General features: G+C 40.1%; 1 protein-coding gene across 2 annotated transcripts in view; it reads left to right on the top strand.

Annotated features, from left to right (window-relative positions):
• RIT2 (Ras like without CAAX 2) overlaps positions 1 to 18,421 on the top strand; it is a 220,428-nt gene extending 202,007 nt beyond the window's left edge. For both annotated transcript variants that reach the window (XM_013948540.2, XM_013948539.2), the window contains exon 5: positions 18,039 to 18,421. In XM_013948540.2, coding sequence (XP_013803994.2) covers positions 18,039 to 18,266 — 228 coding nt within the window. In that variant the 3' untranslated portion in view covers positions 18,267 to 18,421. The remainder of the gene's footprint in view (positions 1 to 18,038) is intronic.
• Positions 18,422 to 19,451: the final 1,030 nt, after the last annotated feature.

The following is a 19,451-nucleotide window of genomic DNA, read 5'->3' as shown; positions in this document are numbered from 1 at the left end:
TTTTAGATGTGGTATACAGAAGTATTATAGAATAAAAGAGTTACAAATTACTCACAAATTCTTGTTGTCTTTTCCATCACATCCTGTGCATCCTTAAATATACAGTTCTTTTAAAGTTCTTTTTAACTTAAAAAAATGTTTTACCATTCATGTGTCTCATCTCTTAAAAAAAGCAAAATAAAGCCTAGTAGTGGCCCAATTAAGGCTGATACTGTGACATAACATAGACAAATAATATCCTTAAATGACTTAAATAATAACTGTTGGATTTATGTATTGTTTTGTTCAGCCGTTTCTTATTTCACCTGTTGTATAGTGGAATTCAGCATACTCTCTTGAGAATAACATTACAACTGTGTTGCCACAGGCAAGCAAACAAGGTACAGATGCTTAAGGGAGATAAAAAATAAATGCTAATATTTTACTGATGTTAAAAAAAAAAAAAGTCAGGGCAGGAGCTGTGTTCAGTGCTTTTTCTGTGTTAGAAGAGTAGTTCTCCTATATATGGGACAGTTACAGTTTTAAACACAGATTTTATTTTTGCGTGTTTTAGTGTTGGGGAATGTGACAAAGTAGTTTCTGACAGCTTGCCCCGAGCGTATATCTGATCTTTCCAACTGCTGCCTCTACGGTTCACTGAGAGGAGATCAGAAGGTCTGAGGTTGGCAGGTGGCAATGCAAAGCAAACAAACGAAAGGGTTGTCTTTCACAGCTTTTTTTTTTTTTTTGCTTTTTTGCTTTTTTGCTTTTTTTTCCTCCTTATCTCTGGCTTCCAACAGTTTGGCCTGTACAAATCCCCATCTGCTCTCTCCCCGTCTCCAAAAAATGGCACTTAGAAGCAAGTCTGTGCAGCTAATTCATATAGAAACCTCAAGGCGCTGGATTATTAGAATTATAACTGCGCCACCTCCCAGCGCAGGTCATGAACCGGGGCCCCCCCATCGTGCTAGGAGCTGCACAAAAGACCATTCGCCGAGTGGGGTGCCTGGAGAAGCACAGCTTCATGGCTCATTTCCATGGAGCGTTTAGTGTCTGTCAACTCGGTATTTTCAAACAGAACGGAGCGCCACCGGACTGCTTTCAATTCATTGTGCTCGTGAAGTCATAATCGCACATTAATAAAAATAGGAACAATCATCCAACGTTTCATAAATCAGCCTTTTTTTCCACTGTTTTCTGTATAACCATAACAGATGGGTTAGCTGAGATGGGCCAACAGAGATGTGTGATTTACTGGCAAAAAAATTGTGACAGCTGGATTGCACACACATCCACACGCACACATGCTTAAATTTAAATAACACTTCAGAAAGGAAGAGTTTGATTCGGACCTCACTAGTTGGAACTGGATCTACCCCCTAACAAATTTTACATATTACCCTTCTGTTTGCTGATCTTTACCATCTTCATTAATGACCTACGCATAAAAATGCAGGAGTGTACTAACAAAATTTGCTGATAACACAAAGTGGGAGCATTTTCTATCCAGAAGAGACAGGATTATTGTAGAGGAAAAGCTGCATGACCCAGAGGAGTGATTGAAGTGGAATTAAATGTAATTGTAAAAAGTGCAAGGCCATGCCCTTAAGGACTAATAGCAAGACTGTTTGCTGTAACACATCAGCTGGAAGGCAGGAAGGAAAGTCTTGAATATATCCACCACTTACAGGGTGATTATAAACCATGGAGTTAGTGCAGTTTTCCCCAAGGAAATGTCATTTCAAGAGGTATTTGGAGTGATATATGCAAGAGAGACGTGGAAGCATCAAAGGCATTATAAAAGATACAGGTGAAATCTCAACTAAGATTAGTTGTGGTTACTTATGCATGACGATGACAAACTCAGATTGGAAGAGGTGCTGATAATGTGTATCAGGATAGTCCTACCACAGGAGATTAATAAGAGCTTCTTTTCTTTAGCCTAGGTAAATGAAAGCAAAGTGATAAAAGCACTGTATATATATCAATAAGAGGCAAAGGGATATAAAGAATTGTGGGGAAGACTGATTTAACATAAAGAATAGTGAGAGGGTAACGTCAAATGGGTATTAACTGACAAAGATGACATTTTTTCTGGAAGTTAGGAGATGGTTCCCAGTTGTCACAGTACAGAGGTTCCAGGACAAACTTTTAGTAGGAATGAAGTGGGGCACAAGCTTCTCATCTCTTCTGTTTTTGAATGGAGCTACCTAATATGTTTGCCAGAAAAACTGAAGTACTGAAATGATGACAAGGATCTCTTAAAGATCTGTGTCATTCTTGTGAACATCCTCCACAGGTGCTAGGGTATCTATTTCTCTAGAGTGTGTGAATAATTAATTTCATTAAGTTAAAATCAAAGCAATTGCTCCTAATCAACTTTAACTTGAAATTTGCAGCTTCCGATTTAGATCCGAAGAACAGACTGTATAGCTTAAAGCTTTTCCATGTTTTTTTTCAGTTATATCAGTTGATTTGACAGATAAAGTATTGCATCTTCATTGTTTTCTGGATTATATTAATGAGTGTTAAAATAAAATTCTAAATACAGTTTTTCATAAGTCCATGACCACCAGTCCTAATCAGTCAAAAAAATGAATCAAGTTCTATGAATAGGATTACCTCTAAAATCCTGAGGTTGTTATCTTCAGTAATTAATTTTTCTTCTTTATTTTTATTCATCTTGTACTTTGTTTTGTCTTCGGATTTTTTTTAGGCTTTGGAATAAACTTCTATAACATCTGAACTTTTAATTAGCAAAGAGGGAGAGAAGGAGGTAGAAGGAGATGCCATATTTGGCATATTTCACTTGACTCTTTGCGCTGGGGAACAAAAATAGTGATAAATTGCACAAAGTTAATGTTTTAAGTGTGGCTGCATGCCATTCTAGTTGCAACTCTTCAAACCTATTCATTTGCGCATGCGAAGAGCCAGGACGCTTAAGCAGAGGGAATGTCGCTGTGACGTGCCTCATGTTCTCCTGTTAATGCACTCAACCTGCTAACGCCCAGCTCAGCTCACTTCTGGTTTGGTTGTTCCCAAGCAAGTTGAAAGGGCAGAGATCATTACATAAGACAAGAAAACTATTACAACTGACGGGCAAAGTTAAACGTTTGTATTGTCTGTGAGCAACCCTATTGATTTCACAGGACTACATGACTTACGAATGCACGGAACACTAGTAACAGAACAGAAAGTGAGGCAACATCAGACACTTAATCCCTAGAAGACTAAAGAAATTGAAAACTGTTAAATCCTAGTGTGGATGAGCTATAGCGTAATTTTCATTTAAGCTATTTACTCATCCCGTAGGTACAGCTTTTCTGCAGCCTGCAGTGTGCCCCACCATCAGATTACGGAGTGCAAAGTTCAGCATATGTTCCAGAATGAAAGCAATATTGAATACTGGATATAGATCAAAACAGTTTATCTTTCACTAGAGACATCAAAGAAATGAAACCATTGCTGTAAATGTCAAATCTACGTAGGAAAGCAATAGCAAACCACCTTTTTCATACATAGGTTTCTGTGTCCAGAGCTGCCTATGAAAGGTACTGTCATTCTGGATTAAAAACAAATATGCTTTTGGATCATTTTAAGCCATCTGTGGTCTAAGCTGTTCCCTTCCTTCACTGACTCCCTCCGCCTTTATTTTTTATTTTGTATACTCAGACATACCACCTGTTCAGAGATGGATGACTGCTTGTTACCGAACTGTTTCTTTAGAGCCTGAACTGAGACGTAATAGGAATGTTTCTATTTACCGCAGTAATTTTGGCTTATTTGTTTAACCTTGCCCATATGGCAAGAGAATTGAATACTTCTACTGTCTTTTTTGTTGTCTCGGGCCATGAGGTTATGTTTTGCCCTCCTTGAAAACATGTGGTCTACCTTGGTTTTGTTTTTTGTTTTTTTAATAAAATATCAATTGGGACAAGAAAAAAGATTGGAAGTATCTAATCAATCTATTAAAAAATAAAAGATTAATAACAAAAGAAAAAAACAAAGCAGAAATCCACCAGGTGGAAAATTTAAATTGTTACCCAAAATCTATAACTATCAAAAACTTCCATTCCCACTGGTAATTTTTGTCTTTATGTAGATGGGATAGGGCAATCTCTTGTTATGTTTATCTCAACTCAGCTATTACATCTGCATGTAACTATTCCTTGAGCAACCTTGAATGACAGCTTCAGTGAGGCTGAGGTGGCAGGGGGCTCAGAGAGTGGGTACACACTCAAGTTCCTGGATAGCACTGTACAGTCTATGATCATCTCTGTATTTTTAAATACCAATACTTGAGCTAGCTAGTTTAAAACTAAAACAATCATGTCCATATATGTTTTCAGTCCCAGTTTCCCTGCAAACATAGTTGATATATTTATTAAGCAAATCCTCCTGGAAGCCACATGCAGGCACACGAAGGACAAGGAGGTGCCTGGAAAAAGCTAGCAAGGGCATATCATGCCTGACCAAACTGATTGCCTTCTCTGAGGAGATGACAAACTCCGTGGATGAGTGGAGCGAAGTGGATACACTTTACCGTAACAGGGTTTTCAACATGGTCTCTCATAGGATCCTTCTAGCCAAACAAACAGATGAGATGTGGTTTGGATAGGTGGACTACAAGGCGGGCCACCAGGCTCAGAAGGTTGCAATGAGCAGCATAGACTGCAACTGGCAGCAAATTACTAGTAGCATTTCCCCAGGGCTGATACTGAGGCAACATTGTTAATATCTTTATTAACAACCTGCTCGGTGGGGCAGACAGTACCCTCATCAAGTTCATGAATGGTACCAAACTGAGCAGTGTGGTTGGTACACTGGAAGGTAGTGTATACACCCAGGGGACATTGTTTGGCTGGAGAAATGTTCTACCAGGAACATCATGAAGTTTAACAAAAGTAAATAATAAATCTGCACCTAGGAAAGATAACTTCATGCAACAGTACCAGTAGGGCACTACTGGAGAGAAAGCAGCTTTGCAGAAAAGGACCAGGGTAGACAAGTTGACCATGTGCCAGCAATGCGCCCTTGCAGTGAAGAAGGCCAACTGCACCCAGACTGTGTTAGTAAGAGTGTAGCCAGCAGGTCCAGGGAAGTGATCCTTCCCTTTTATTCAGCACTTGTGAGACCACATCTGGGGTACTCTGTCTGTGTAGGGCTCCCAAGTACAAGAAATACCTTGACGTACTGGAGTGAATCTCCAGTAGACAGCAGAAGTCTACCAAGTTGGTCTGAGAGCTGGAGCACAAAACATACAAGGAGGGATTGAAAAAGCTGGGGTTTTTCAATCAGAAGAAAGGGGATCTTGCTGTCTTCAACCACCTAATAGGCAGAGTGAAGACAGAGCCAGATTCGTCTGAGATGCACAATGAAAGGGTGAGACACAAAAGATATAAGCTGCAACACAGGAAAATCTGATTTCATACGAGGAACATTTCACCATGAGGGTGGTCAAACACTGGAACAGTGGCTGAGAGAGGCTGTGGGATTTCCATCCTTGGGAGATGTCCAAAACATGACTGAACATGACTGGTCGAGGCTCTGAGCAATCTGGTCTAGCTGGACCTGCTTTGAGCAGGAGTTTAGACTGGATGACATCTAGAGGTCTCTTCCAACCAAATTATACTATGATTCTCTGATTTCTCTACAGAATTTTTTTTTTAACAGTATATGCGGTGTTAACCACAGTAACTGTCTCTTCTGTGTGAAATGGGATTCACATTATTTTCTCTCTGGGCTTGACTCACAGATATCATACCTGTCCTCTTATGAGTATTCCTTACATCGAGTATAACAAAACTTTACCACAGGCAATTGGCACTTTCTAAACATTTCATGGCATTTAGTAACACCCATTTTATTTCTAAGGGTAAAAAAATAATGGGGCGATACCATGTCCTGCATTGCTAGTGACAGCAACTGTTAAGGCTTCAAGCAGTTACTGTTTTTTACCAGCTGTTGCTTGAGTGCCAGCGATTTTATTCCCCTAAACCTAGACTTATTTACGTATTTTGAAAAAATAGCCATTAGGAAACTGTAAGCGAACTTCCTCAGTGAAGTCAAATGACATATTGAGTGCCTGTGTTGTGCTGTTATACCTATATGGTTGAGTAAAGATGTTACATTTTCACTCTGCCTGTAGTCTGAACCATAATTATGCTCATCCAGGCGTGCATGGTGATCTCTAACAGTTCTACATTTACCTAGCAGCTGCCCTGACTATCAGTGATTAGATATTGTTAATGTTCATCAGCCAGACTAGGTCACTCCTGAAAAGCTTTATCTTTCTTTCTCCCCCACTCCCAGAATAATTTACGTGTCAGTTATTTCCCCTTTAGTATTATTTGTGTATTAATCGTAAATTGTTACGTGTTTTCTGTCCTTTATTTTCCATCTTTTCTGTCTGGGAGGAAAGAGAAGCAGCAGTTTACCTGGCTTGCTGTACTCCACGTTATGACCCATCACTTTTCCTCTCGGATTTTCTGCAAAGTCCCCAGAAGAGGCAGGAGGGCACTCTGGCTTGCGGCGTCTGCAGTACACGCGCTCTCTTTTCAGTGCTTTTCAATGCCTTCTCCAGAGTCTGGCCAGACTTCAGGTTTGAACTAGCCAGCTGACTAAAACACAGGAAATAAATAAATGTCAGAAAACAGCTGTAATCCGCAGAGGAGCTGATGCTGAATGCCGCCTGATATCAAAGGGACTTTTTAGAGCAGTGTTCTGTCAGCATCCACAGCCAAATTTCACTGTAAGGCCAACCTTTTCTGCCAGGTTTATTGGAGAGGCTTGGGCTGATCCCAGCAGCATTTGTAAGCGAAAGCATGTGTGCGTGTATATGCATGTTCACACACGCCTCTAGGTAAATTGTGCTACATCTCTGTCAGCGGAGGAATAAAAAGCCTGTTACGCTGGATAAGAATATGAGTTCATCAGCTGTGACTGTGATTAGGGCTCCCAGGGTGTATTAATAGAGTGTCTTTTATACATAGATATACATAAAAATATGTGCATAACTGGATGGATGCATCGTGGATTGAGGTTAAACAGACACTTCTAGCATGGACTTTCTGCCATTCTGGTTTTTAAGAGTCTGTTTTCTCATTATACTCCCAAGCTAGCGTAATACAGGTGTAATCTGTGCTTCCTCCCCAGCACTGTCCTTCCATCTTCGCTTTTCTATTCTCTCTTCTTGTCCCTCCACTGTTTCCTTTTCTCTGTGGCAATAAACATGAACTACTTGGGCTAGCAGCCCAGCTGACCCTTTAGGTTTCTTAGTCCAAAATTAAGATTCTGGGGAAAAAAAGCCGATTAATCCTAGACGGGTAAAGTCTCTCAGATATCTTGGGGATGTACTCAAGAAAGTATTCAACAAAGTTAAGATTCTGCCAGCTGCCACACACACACACACTTAGAAGTGTTTGGACTTCCAAATACAAATCGAAGCACAGAGGCAGCAAATACAGAAGGGATATCCAAAAACCCTGCCTGCTGAATGGGGAGCTTGCCAATAGGACAAGCTAACCACGGATAAATGAACAAGTTACCACGGTAACTGTCCAAGTGCATGTTCTTAGCCTGCAGTAAAAGTGAGGTAATTTGAGTTGGGTTAGCAGCCAGTATGAGTGCTTGTTATGTCTAATTAGTTAAACGCATTCTTACAGCTCTTCCTACCCACTGGCCATTTAAGATTTTTTAATTATTTTCTTCCTTCAGCACATTGATTTCTCATTGTTGTCCACTTCATATGCAGTTCTTCAGACTCAGTATTTTATTATGCATCTTCCATGCTGGCAGATCACATCTTCCTGGGACCATGAGTGGAGCTAAGTAGATGCTCTTTATGCAGCTGTCATGTCCATTTTAAGGTTCCTGTGTCATGAGACACTTTTTCAGTGTTCCTGTGACCAACAAAAGACGCTTTGCTCACCCATGAGCTCTCTTTTCAGCATATAAAAAAGGAACTAAGTAGCAGCACATGAATTTTCTCCAGTCAATTCATATTCTGCAAAAGTGTAATATTCTGCCTGTACTGATACTGACAGGGGGAAGATCAATTCCATTAGTTTAATAAAGATACTGTACAAGTGTTCTCCTTAATAAGATGGTCTGACAAGCCTTCCCAATAAACTCCAAAATTACTGAAACCTCAAAATTAAATTACACATTTCAGGAAAAGACAACAACAACAACAACAAAACTTGTTTCCTGAAACAACCTCCTCCTATCATTGCACTGAGCAACTTTCACTTTGAAAAGCAACCCAAGTAGTCGGTGGAAAGATGAAACATTGCTCTGGAACTAGTGCATGATGGCAGTTTGATACCTCATATATTTGCAATGCTTTCTGACTTCAGCAAATGACTTCTAAAAAAAAAAAAAAGAAAAGGTTATTCCATTGCAGTCCAAATCTCTGTAAATCCATTATAAATTCCTTTCCTGTCTCCTTTCTGTAGAAGACCCACTTCAGCAGACTAGACAGAATCCCCAAATCACAACAGATGAGAATTGCATGGAGGTGGAGGGGGAAGGGAGAGATTTGTTGTGAATTTCTTTTCATTGCCAGGAACTTAGCATAATGTTCTCTGTCTGCTTGGAAGCTGTGGCTGGGAGTATGTTTAGACATGAAAACTGTACACCAGAATATATGTGTATTGCACTCCACACAGTGCGAAGCAATATGTGGTGTCAGGACACACAACGCTATCTGCTGCATTTGGAACAGATATCTCTGTGACCCTTTTAGTCCAGTGTTGGAAACCACATTCAACAAGATATTTAAGCATAAAGGGAACTTTCGGCACTTAGGTAGTTCCACTCGTCTAATAATATGTCTTAAAATGACACATTTAACTGAGCACACGGTTTGGATATGTTAGTTCAAAAGATTATACAAATTCAAGGGTGTGAATCACTAATATTTTTCTTTGTTTGTTTCTTTTTCACTTACATTTCTCCTTTGTGATTGTATGCACAAATGCACACAAATAGAGATACAGCTGCCTCTGCCTTTCCCTCATTTTCTGTTTGGCTCTCCAGACTTTGCTCTCATCTCCTTCGAGTTTTGAGAGCCACATTCCCCAATCTTCAGTAGACAATGCTGAAAACAGCGTGCTGCAACCAGCACCCTGCCCTGCCTTCCTCATTGGCTTCTGCTCTGTTTTCTTACCTTGCCTTGTCATTGGAGCGCTCTGAACAAAACGTTGCTGCTGGAGGCAGTATTTATCCTGTCTTCAGAGTAGTACTAATATAATGACAGAGCTATTTTTATAGGAAATTATGTTTTTATAGAGATTTATTCAGTACTCAGTCTGCTTAGCATCTCCATCATAATCAAGAGCTGAATTCAAGTGACTAGTGAAACCTGAATATCTAACACATAAATGAAAATGGCCTACGTAGTCTATAGGCAGATAAAAATATTGGGAGCTGGCTATACTTTGTGCCCCCAAAGCAGTAGACATCACTTTCAGTGTTATAATAAGTAAGAGTTCAACACTTCTAACTTAGCATTTACTTAAAAAAAAGCCCAAAAAGTCTAAATAAGCAACATTTGCAGCTTCCTTTACATGAAAATCTTTTGATAACCATCTGTTCTTAGCAGATGATAATTAAGAAATTCTTTGTTGATGAGAAAAATTTGAAACAATTTTCCTCTCTTGTGAACTTAAAACCACAGTTAATTCCTTGATTTTTTTTCCCTACAGAAAGCACAGGTCTTCTCTTGTGAATGTTCACAACCTGAACTGATGTAGAAATGTCCTCTTTTTGCAACCATCTTATGACCATCTCTATCTTCTGCTGAGCGTTGCAATCAGAGTACCTTTAAAGATGATGGACAATTTAGAAAATTGTCAGATCTTTGAAAAACTGCTTTGAGCAATTGACCCTTACTTGTTCATCTTGAAGACTGATGCTAAAGATTTAACACTCACAGATTCTCTTCAAATTAGACCCAGAGCAATGTCTGACTGATGCAAGATCATGTGGCTTTGAGTATCCAATTCAGTCGTGTCCTCAGGCCATTTCTAGAAACATTTCCTGGTATAAAGTTATCTCATCTCACTCATCAATCTTGCCTTTCACAAGATAAAGCCAAAAGAATACAGTCTGTAGTAGAGAAGAACAACTTTAGAGCCTAACCTGCAGTAGCACCCTGACTCATTAGTGATATTTACATGTAATAAGAGGCTGTTCTAATTATTTAACATTAAATCTGTGAAATAAGGAAGTAACATTATTAGAAGGTGCAAACACTAGACCTGGGAGCTTCATGTGTTTTGCTTGTTTCATGCCTGTCTAGGTAACCACATGGAGAATTTTTCTCTTTACTCAAAAGAACATTAGCAAGAATGTTGCAACAAAGCAAGAACTAAATTACCTGTAGGCAGAACTCCCACATTACAATGACTTTGTGGATCCAAAATGTGGAAAAACAGGCCAAAAGGGAGGGAATGGATTTCTTGTAGGCAGAAATCTACCTTCCATTTATGCATCATTTGTGCTGGGCCATAAAAGAATCTCCATCCCAAAACATACATTAACAATTTCAAGAAATAACGCAAGTGAGAATCAACATAGGATCTAGAAAATTTTTTTACGACAAAGTGTGAGAGAGATTCATATAATGAAATAGCTAATAGTAGCTTAAAGTCTTTATATAAGAACATTAACAATGACCATAACAGGTCAGAAAAAATGTCAGTCTGATCTAACAGTGTCCAATAAGGAAAAGTATAAGAACAAACGATCACTGATGTTTTATCAGATTATTTTCCCAGCCCTCAGCAATTTGCAGTTCATTTGGATCAAATGAAACTATGGTTATTCCTGGTTCAGAACAGGAAGTCTAAACTTAGTGTTTCATGTCCCAACTTAGTGACTAACCAGGTGGGATGCAGATAATTTGTGATAGATGAGTCTCTCTGGTTTTGACTAGAAATTTAATTTTTGTTGAGACTATTATACAGTTTTCCTTAAAAAAATGTGCAAACTAGTTTTACAATCCACACTCTCCATCCTCCATCTCCTAAAAATAAGTCCCAAAGCATATTGCAGAACTCCCAGACAATCCTATTATTTTCTGCACTACTAAAGCTGAGTTTTCCAGATGGATTCATTCCTGTTCATATGCAGAGGCCAGTTAAAGAAAGAGAAGGGAAGGAATATCTGAGCAGAAGCACTGCCAGAGGTTAGAACAGCTGAGGGCATGAGACACATCGGTGTTGTGCCCTGTGCCACTTGGATGCCATTTGGATGTCCGTCAGGGCATAAGTTCACACAGCAAGACCACATCTTCTCCTTGGTTCAGTCTGCTAGTCCTCCCTACCCTCAAACTTCCACTTCACCTGGGGATCCAGTGGTTAATGGTCATTCGTGCTATATCCCGTTCTGACCACTAATAATTCTGAAGTGTGAAATCAGTAAAAAGGATCACAGAGTGGCAAGGTAGGAAGGCAAACATGGGCAGTCTTATGAGACACCATCTTTCATGTAACTCTGGGGAGGGAGGAGGAGGAACTGGACTAATTGCAATACACTCACAATAATGGTTAATTGTATGGCAGCTTTTATCTCATCTAGCCTTGTAATCTAGAAAATCAGCAAAGCTGAGCATGCAGCATTGCCTGCCATGAAGTCAGAGTGAGGTTTGCTCAACTAATTATTTCTGAAGACTTCCAAATGGATTTAAGAGTAATGGTGTTGACATGAAATTCTCCTCTCACATTTCTGCAGCAGGTTACTCATTTACTGCTCAGACTGTTGAAAAGAGGTGTCTACTTCCCCAAGGACTGAGAAAAAATGATGTGCACGTGTTTTGTTGAGGGAAAGATGCTGTTTTTTTGTCAGGTAAAACTAGTTGTGAATTCTAGTGGAACTTTGGCCAAAAGAAATTGGCAATTGCAGTTTATACATTTGTGAATTTGATCATATGTAAAGGTTAAAATGCTTAATTTTTACATTTGCAGAAGAAGTTTCAACATAATATTTTCAAACAATAATTCACTTTGAAATGAAATTAAAAATCCTGACACAAAATAGAATGCTTGGGTTGAGGGAATGAAAACTGGAGTATTTAACCAATCCCCAGTATTTTTGTTTTACTTTAGTAATATGCATTTTTTAGATCTGAAACATAGTCATATTGAATGTTTGGCCACAAAGAGGAAATACTGGTTACTCACAAAGCCTAATCTTCAACATTTCGTTCAGCCTGAATTGATTTCCACTTGATCTTTTTTTTCCCCTACTTTCAGGAATGTCATTGTTCAGTGGCAAGGATATGATAGACAGTTTATAAATGTAAATATCTGAAAAAAAGAGCAGAAGGGCAAAAGGGCTTGGAGCATTTTTTCCTTTTTCAGAAAATATTCCATGACAAATATTATGTGAACAAATAACAACAGTGCTGCTTGTCTTGAGAAGACAGAAAGATTGATTTTTCTTTTCTATCTGGTTCTACTCAGGTTTTCAAACCCCAGCTACTGCTGGAATATCCAAGTATTTCAGCTTTGACCTGAACAATAGTATTTCACACTTGGAAAGACCCCTAAACCAGCCTGTACAAAGTCTCTGCCACCATGTCTGTTGATGCAACACTTGTTTGAGGAAAAAATAAACAACTGTCAGAAATGACACAGGTATAATAGATGTGCTTTGGGGTTAGTGGATTGGGCTGAATGTTTCTTAAAACAGGAATCAAATACCTACAGTCAAAGTGCTTGACTCGAGGAAAGGAAAGTGGCAACATAGGAAAGTTCAGCTCAAGCTCCACTAGACCCAGTCCTACCTATCAAACTACAGAGCTTTTCCCCGTTCAGATCACTGGGTAGGTCAGGGACCACCTATATTTTCCTGGTGCCTTAGACAGTGAGGAACTAAGACTAGTAAAAATTGATCAATCCTGATTGTTGCTCACCAGTACTGAGAAACCTTGCAGGTGCTAGGTGGGGGTGCCTTAGGCATAAACTCAGAGCTGAAATTAATAACAAATTGTCATGCGTGTCAGAGAGGCAGTACCCAGTTTTTGCTCCCTTTCATAATACAGGGTGAGGTTCACTTTCTAGAACTATCAGATTATTTTTCTCTTTCTCCCTTGCAAATTTTCTCTTATTGCAGACCCAGGATATTGTCAATACCTTTGATCTCTCGAGCTCTTTTCCTGTGGCCTGTTACCAGTTTTGAGCTTCTATACCAAAAAGCTTATTATGTTTGTTCCAATATGCTAAAGAAATGCATTGTGATGGGAATGGACATGGACTTTTGTATGGATTCTTCTGGAATTTCTGCCTGTCTCTGATACCTAACCTGCTATTCAGCTGCTTGTTTTCCAGAATGGGGGCCTGCTGGGATACAGAACAATTCTCATATGGCTCCGACATCCAGAGGTGAAGGGAGGGGACAGGGATCTTTCTTAAACATCATTCAGAGTACTCATGGCTTCTCGTACTCCCCTTTTAGTTGCTATGGTACAAATGGGGCCTGTTGAGGTTACTTCCCTCCCTATGTTTATAAAAAGTTCCTAAATCTTTTACAGCTCATATAAATTATTGCCCATCAAAAATACTGTCTATGCAGCACTTGATCAAAATCCACTGGAATTCCTCCCATTAGCCTCAACGAGATTAGACGAGCACTTTGTTGAGCGACTTGTATCCCGTCCTGTCTCTGATTTGTGAGCAAGACCCTATGTCTCCCAGAGCAACCATTCTCAGAATGAAGCTTTTAGGTCTTAAATTACCACTCTGTCTCCATCGCAAAGTAAATGAGGGCTGCCAGGACAGAACTCCTGTATTAGTTACATGAACTAATATGGAGGTGAATCCTTGCAACCATTAGCACTCCACCTGCAGTCTCTAGACCTCTCCATGGCGACCTGGAGCTCCTCATCACTGGTGGACAGCTGCAAAAGCCATGTCAGGCAGACAGCACTGATTCCCAGTGTTGCAGGGTGAGATGCACACATGGAAAAGCATCGCTTTCCTGCATGATGACCAGCACTGGCTCACCCAAGGTGATTCGGCTGATTCTGCTAATACAGGCTCTCTGAATGAAATCTACTTTAAGATGCTTCTGCTGCTGCCTTGACCAAAGGAGAGACAAAGCTAAACAGAAAATAGGCTGATCCTGATGGAGATTTTCCAGCTAATGACAGTCCAAGGGCACAGATAGACTATTGATCTGTGTAGTTGCTTGTGCTTCTCTTCTCAGGTCCAGATATTTTTATGTTCTGCATATGGGGGCCAGTGATTGCCAGTGCCTACCCACCCAGTATCCAACCCCTGTGGCTTTGCGCTGTCCTTTTGGTTGTGCAGGAGCTGACCTTAGTGGGGAGCTGGCTGTCTTAAAGATGGCAGCTCATCCATCACTGCTTTCACAGGCTGTCAGCGTTGCAGTTAATCTCACTTGTAATTTTCCAAGGGAGGTTTGCAAAAGCCACAAACAGAATCTTAATGCTGTAAAATGCTGTTTGCAGCCAGTGAATACTTCCCGTCTTTATGAAGTTTTGCTTCATTCCAAAGCTGCATTCTCGCTGCTCTGAACTATCCAGAGATGAAAAAAAAACAAATTCAGCCTATGTTCCTGTGTGCTATGCGCAGTTCAAATGCTATAACTGGTGTACCTTCCCTCTCAATTCGCACACACCAAACTGGACTCTCAGAACCATACACTTCGCAAAAACGATGTGAGAAGACTGTTCCTCCAGGGCTCGCAAGTCCTGCTCATGAGGCTCCACTGCCCACTTCACTGACGTGTCCTTCAGGGGATCTTGCTCTTCAGTTACATGGCGTTCTTCAAAGCTCTGCTTCTATAAGGCCTGATCCAAAGCCCCATAGGCTCCTGCAGTTTTCAAACGAAGGTTGCATCAGACACAAAAAGCTTGTGCCATCCCTTTACTCTTCATCTTTCATCATCTTCACTACCCCAGCCTTCCTCCTTCATTCTCTTTTTAAGGTTTACCAGTGAAAGAATGAGCTAAATTGGAATCAATATAACCAGAATTATACTTGGGGAAACAATGCCAGATTCAATCACAGGGGGTTACACTGAAGATGATATATAAAGCTATACTTCCCAGATATATATTCAATAGAATGACCTCACTCCCTGACCTCTCTGTCCGTGTCACGCTGACAGATCATATCTTTCTGTGGAAGCTGCAGTTTGTCAACAAGTGTCTGAGCTGTGCAGATCTGGGCTGGATTTCTATGATAGAGTTTCTCTTCTGGCAATAAGATGAGAACAACATAAATCCCTAGAATTATGTGGAACATCAGTGACCTCATCAAGGGCTTTATCCCATGTTTCTAATTCCATAAGCATCTAGCCTCTTGGCCAAATTACAAACTGAAAGCAAAATGTGTATTTTTCCTCTAGACAGGTCTCTATACTTACAGTTTCTTCAGCAAACAGATTAAATGACTACACCTGCATCTTCAGTGGTGCTGGAAGCACTAGCTGTAATTACGACAGCATTGCACTTCAGAAAAGCCTGTTTTCAGCCTTGAAGCTAAAAAACTTTGACTAAATGGCCTGAAATTGTTTGTGTCAGGCGTCCTCCTCATGCTGAATTACTTTGCTTTGTGAATTAACTATTTATATTAATGACTTTCATGTTGACTCCATAGTTTGGCAGGAAAATCTGGAAACACCTTTATAGAAAGCCAGCCAAATTTGGCTAAGTTAGAAGCCTTTGACACCAGCCTCATAGAGGATGGGAACAAGTTTTTCTGCACTACTTATTTCTCCTGAGAATGCTGCAGGTCTTACAGCTTTTAGTAGCTGTCTTTCATTATGGAGCTTAGCATGTTTTCCCTGCAATTGTTCTTCCTTGCAGGTGGGAGAAAATGTAATTTTGATCCTTGAAAAGACAAGAAAGAGGAATAGAGGGACAAAGACTGGAAAACCACGGAGCAAAGGGAACGGCAGTTTCTGATATCTGAGTAGTGCTGTGCTTGCACTCTGATTGTATTTGCAACCTTACCATCCTTTTAATATAAGGATGCTTCAATTTATGTGGATTTTTTTTTCTTTTAGGTAATGAATGTATAAAATCTTCACTGAAACTGCAGCTCTGCATAATGGTTTGCTCAGAACTGCAGTATCTTTAACAAAATAAAATAAAACAAAAAATCCTCCTTCAGCTAAAACAAGGTATAGCAACAGGAAAAAATGATTAAAAAGCCCAGAATAGACTAAAATAGTCTTCTATCCGGGCAATCAATTTCTCAGTGGTACCCAATAGACATATTGAATCACACATTTTGCTTACACAGCTGCCCAGAGAAAAACAAGGACCATATTGCTACCCATCTCCTTTTGCTAAAGGTTGGCAATTATAGCAGTTGGAAAACGATAACAATCTTTCATTGTGTCAGTGAGTATTATTCAGGTTGGCATACAACCTCAGTGCTTACCCTTACAATATTCTTAATTAAATTAAGATTAAAGCTGTAACGTAGAGGAATGATCCTACTAATGTTGCAAAGTTTGTGACTCAGTGCAAAGGTGCTGGGGCGAAATTCTGTGGTCTGTGTTATGTAGGTACATAGCAGGTGCGGACGTATTTCCAGGCTGGAACAGACTGATGTTCTGCTTCATCCAAAAACCTGTTTCCCACTGTGTCTGGCTTTACAGGTAGACACAAAAAATACAATAATGTGAGGTCATAATCTGATCATAGTGAACATTTTCTTCCTCATGGTAGGCACGACAGAGTTTGTTTATATCTTGAAACATTAGGGTTTATATCTCTAATAAATTTAAATGGCACACTGACTGCATGAAGCTAGGAATAAGAGCAAGATTAGTTTTGCAGTAGGCAGTATCAACTGAGACTTCTCACAACCGAAGATTTAGGTTGCTCTTGACAGGGACCTCACGCAGCTTTTTCATCTTATTATCCATATGGTTTGAATGTTACTTGAATAATCATGACATTCAAATACTAATAAAAACAAAGGCTGGAATTTCCAACTTTGAATTTGAATACACATCTTACATTTCATCCGTAGAGTTTTATATTCAAATATGAAGAAGAAAGCATATTCTACTGGCTGGGAAGCTAGCCTGAAATTTTGACGCTTATAGGGTTCACTCAGTGTTTTTCTGTAGACTTGCTACTTCTTATTGGGTGAGCTTCTGATGTGCAAAAAATCCCTGAAGTGGGAGGCAATCATTACTCTTTAGGATAAGCATCTAAACTCTATTTAAGCCACACGGTAATCAGCATACTGAGCACCCTTCTTAGGGTTAGCAGACTGATGGATCAACTGCCAAGAGGTAGCAAACGAGGAAACTTTAGGAATAACATACCTGTTTCAAAATCTAGGCAAATTAAAGAGAGCTGCCTCAGTTCCCTCTAGATTCATAGTAATTCCTTCCTTTAAATTTCCTCAGAAAACAAGGAAACATTTCCTGGATGTTCTCTGAGAATAGTGAGTACATTAGGCCACTTAAGAAAGATGAGCTGAAAAACAAGTAGATTTTGGATCTTTGCGCAGCTCAGGCATGAGCTAAGCGATAGGATTACAGGCCTGTCAAGACCAAAACACTTCAAAGCCTACTCGGAAATTCATGTACCCGAAAAATCTTACAGGCATGAAAGTTGCTATGTTTAAAGAGTCAAGTTGCTTACAGGATTAGGTGAATGGTAAATAGGGCTTTTCCAGGACCATAATTCTACTGAAGTCTTTTTGGCCATCAGTTCCAATCTATACAATAAAGGTATTAGCATTTCCAAACCTCATATCATTACTGCACTAAAGAAAGGAAATGCTTGGAAAATTCAGTGCATCAGAATTAGAGAGATACAGTCGAATGCATGAATACTGTCAGTGTACGTCTTTCAAGCATCTCTTGGATTCAGACTGATCTTTTCGCTCATGGATCTTGTCTATGTGGTATTGTTAGAATATCTGCCTGTTAAATTAAAGGCTGGTGACATGCCCCAAGAGTGGCACTCCAGTGGTAGCCAGAAAGTCAAATTACACATGCTGTAATGGTGCCCTGTTGGTTCAAGCATTAGCTGATATTTATGGACCTTTTTTCCCTTGCAGGTCTCGACTGAAGAAGGAATGAGTTTAGCCAGAGAATACTCCTGCTCCTTTTTTGAGACTTCAGCTGCCCTCCGCTTCTACATTGATGATGTCTTCCATGGACTAGTGAGGGAAATCCGAAGGAAAGAGTCCTCACTGCCCATGGCGGAGAAGAAGATGAAGAGGAAGGATAGTCTATGGCGGAAACTGAAAGGGTCTCTGAAGAAGAAAAGGGAAAGTACAACTTGATGGCATTTTCCTGTGAGCCACCCCTCAGGAGCTGACCATAGTAACCTGCAACAGTTCAAAAAGGCAGCATTGACAGCATCTTCCAGACCAGGTCCTGGAGTTCTTTTCCGTCAGCCCTCATGCAGAAATAGCTCCTTGAAGGCCCAATTCATGGTTGCCCTGTCGCTCCTCTGTATTATAAAGTTACTTAGCATACCCTCTCATCCCTTCTCTCCATATCTGAGTGGAGAAAATATTGTGTTTTCCCTGTAGTCCCTGGCTGGTCTTCAAATGCTAGGAGTTAAGCCAGCATCCAGGGCAGAAGCAGCTTTCACCAGCTCTAGAATAAGGGATGCACTTATTGCCTCCTCTCTGTCATGCATGGATCATTTCACCATCCCAGGAATGAATACTATTGATTTCACTGGAAATTTTGACAATTTAAGGACTTTAGAATTTGACTTTCAGCTTTGCATTCATATGTAGATTTAGGGTTAGACTGTGCTCAGCTGTTATATATATGTATGTGTGTGTGTGTGTGTGTGTGCGCACGTGAGAACTGGGCTCAGAGGGAACACCAGGGGCTCCCAATTTTGATCCTGTAGAGGCTCATCCTCATTGTCTGCTTTCCTTTAGCATGAAGGCTTGGCAAGGACAGCACAAGTCAAGCATTGCTAGCTGTCCGGAAGGGTGCAGGGCTATGGCTCTGTCTCCTCAGCTTATTACTTATCAGAACTGGCGAGCTACGGAGGTGCATTATCCTACGGACATCGGCCACATTCCCACTGCCCACTAAGGAGTGCACAAAGGTGTTGTCCATCTGATACCTCCCAGAGCTCCCGCTAGAACAGTGCAGCTCTGTCCCACCATGTAATAACATCTGCGATGTAGCAACCAGCCCTCTACTTGCTACTGAATTGCATCAGGCCAGAAACCATTTCTTTCACAGTCCTTGACCATCCAAGTGAATCATTTTATCAGTCAGTTGGACAGGTCTTTAAAAATTCCTTTTTAAAGCTGGCATGAAGTAGAATATAGCCTCATTGACTTTTTTTTTTTTACAGACTTCTCCTTTTAATATTGACTTTATTTATAAATTTTACAATTAAAACATGCACACATTGTGTCAAAGAATAAAGATCATGACTTCCATGAAACTGTACTAGCAATCAGTGTCATTTGTGTTTCTCCTGAGGTTATAACTGG

This window comes from Apteryx mantelli, chromosome Z (genome assembly GCF_036417845.1).
Source record: "Apteryx mantelli isolate bAptMan1 chromosome Z, bAptMan1.hap1, whole genome shotgun sequence".
NCBI classification, from domain to species: Eukaryota; Metazoa; Chordata; class Aves; order Apterygiformes; family Apterygidae; genus Apteryx; species Apteryx mantelli.
The sequence above is the reverse complement of the archived record's forward strand: the minus strand, read 5'-3'. Positions and strand labels throughout refer to the sequence as shown.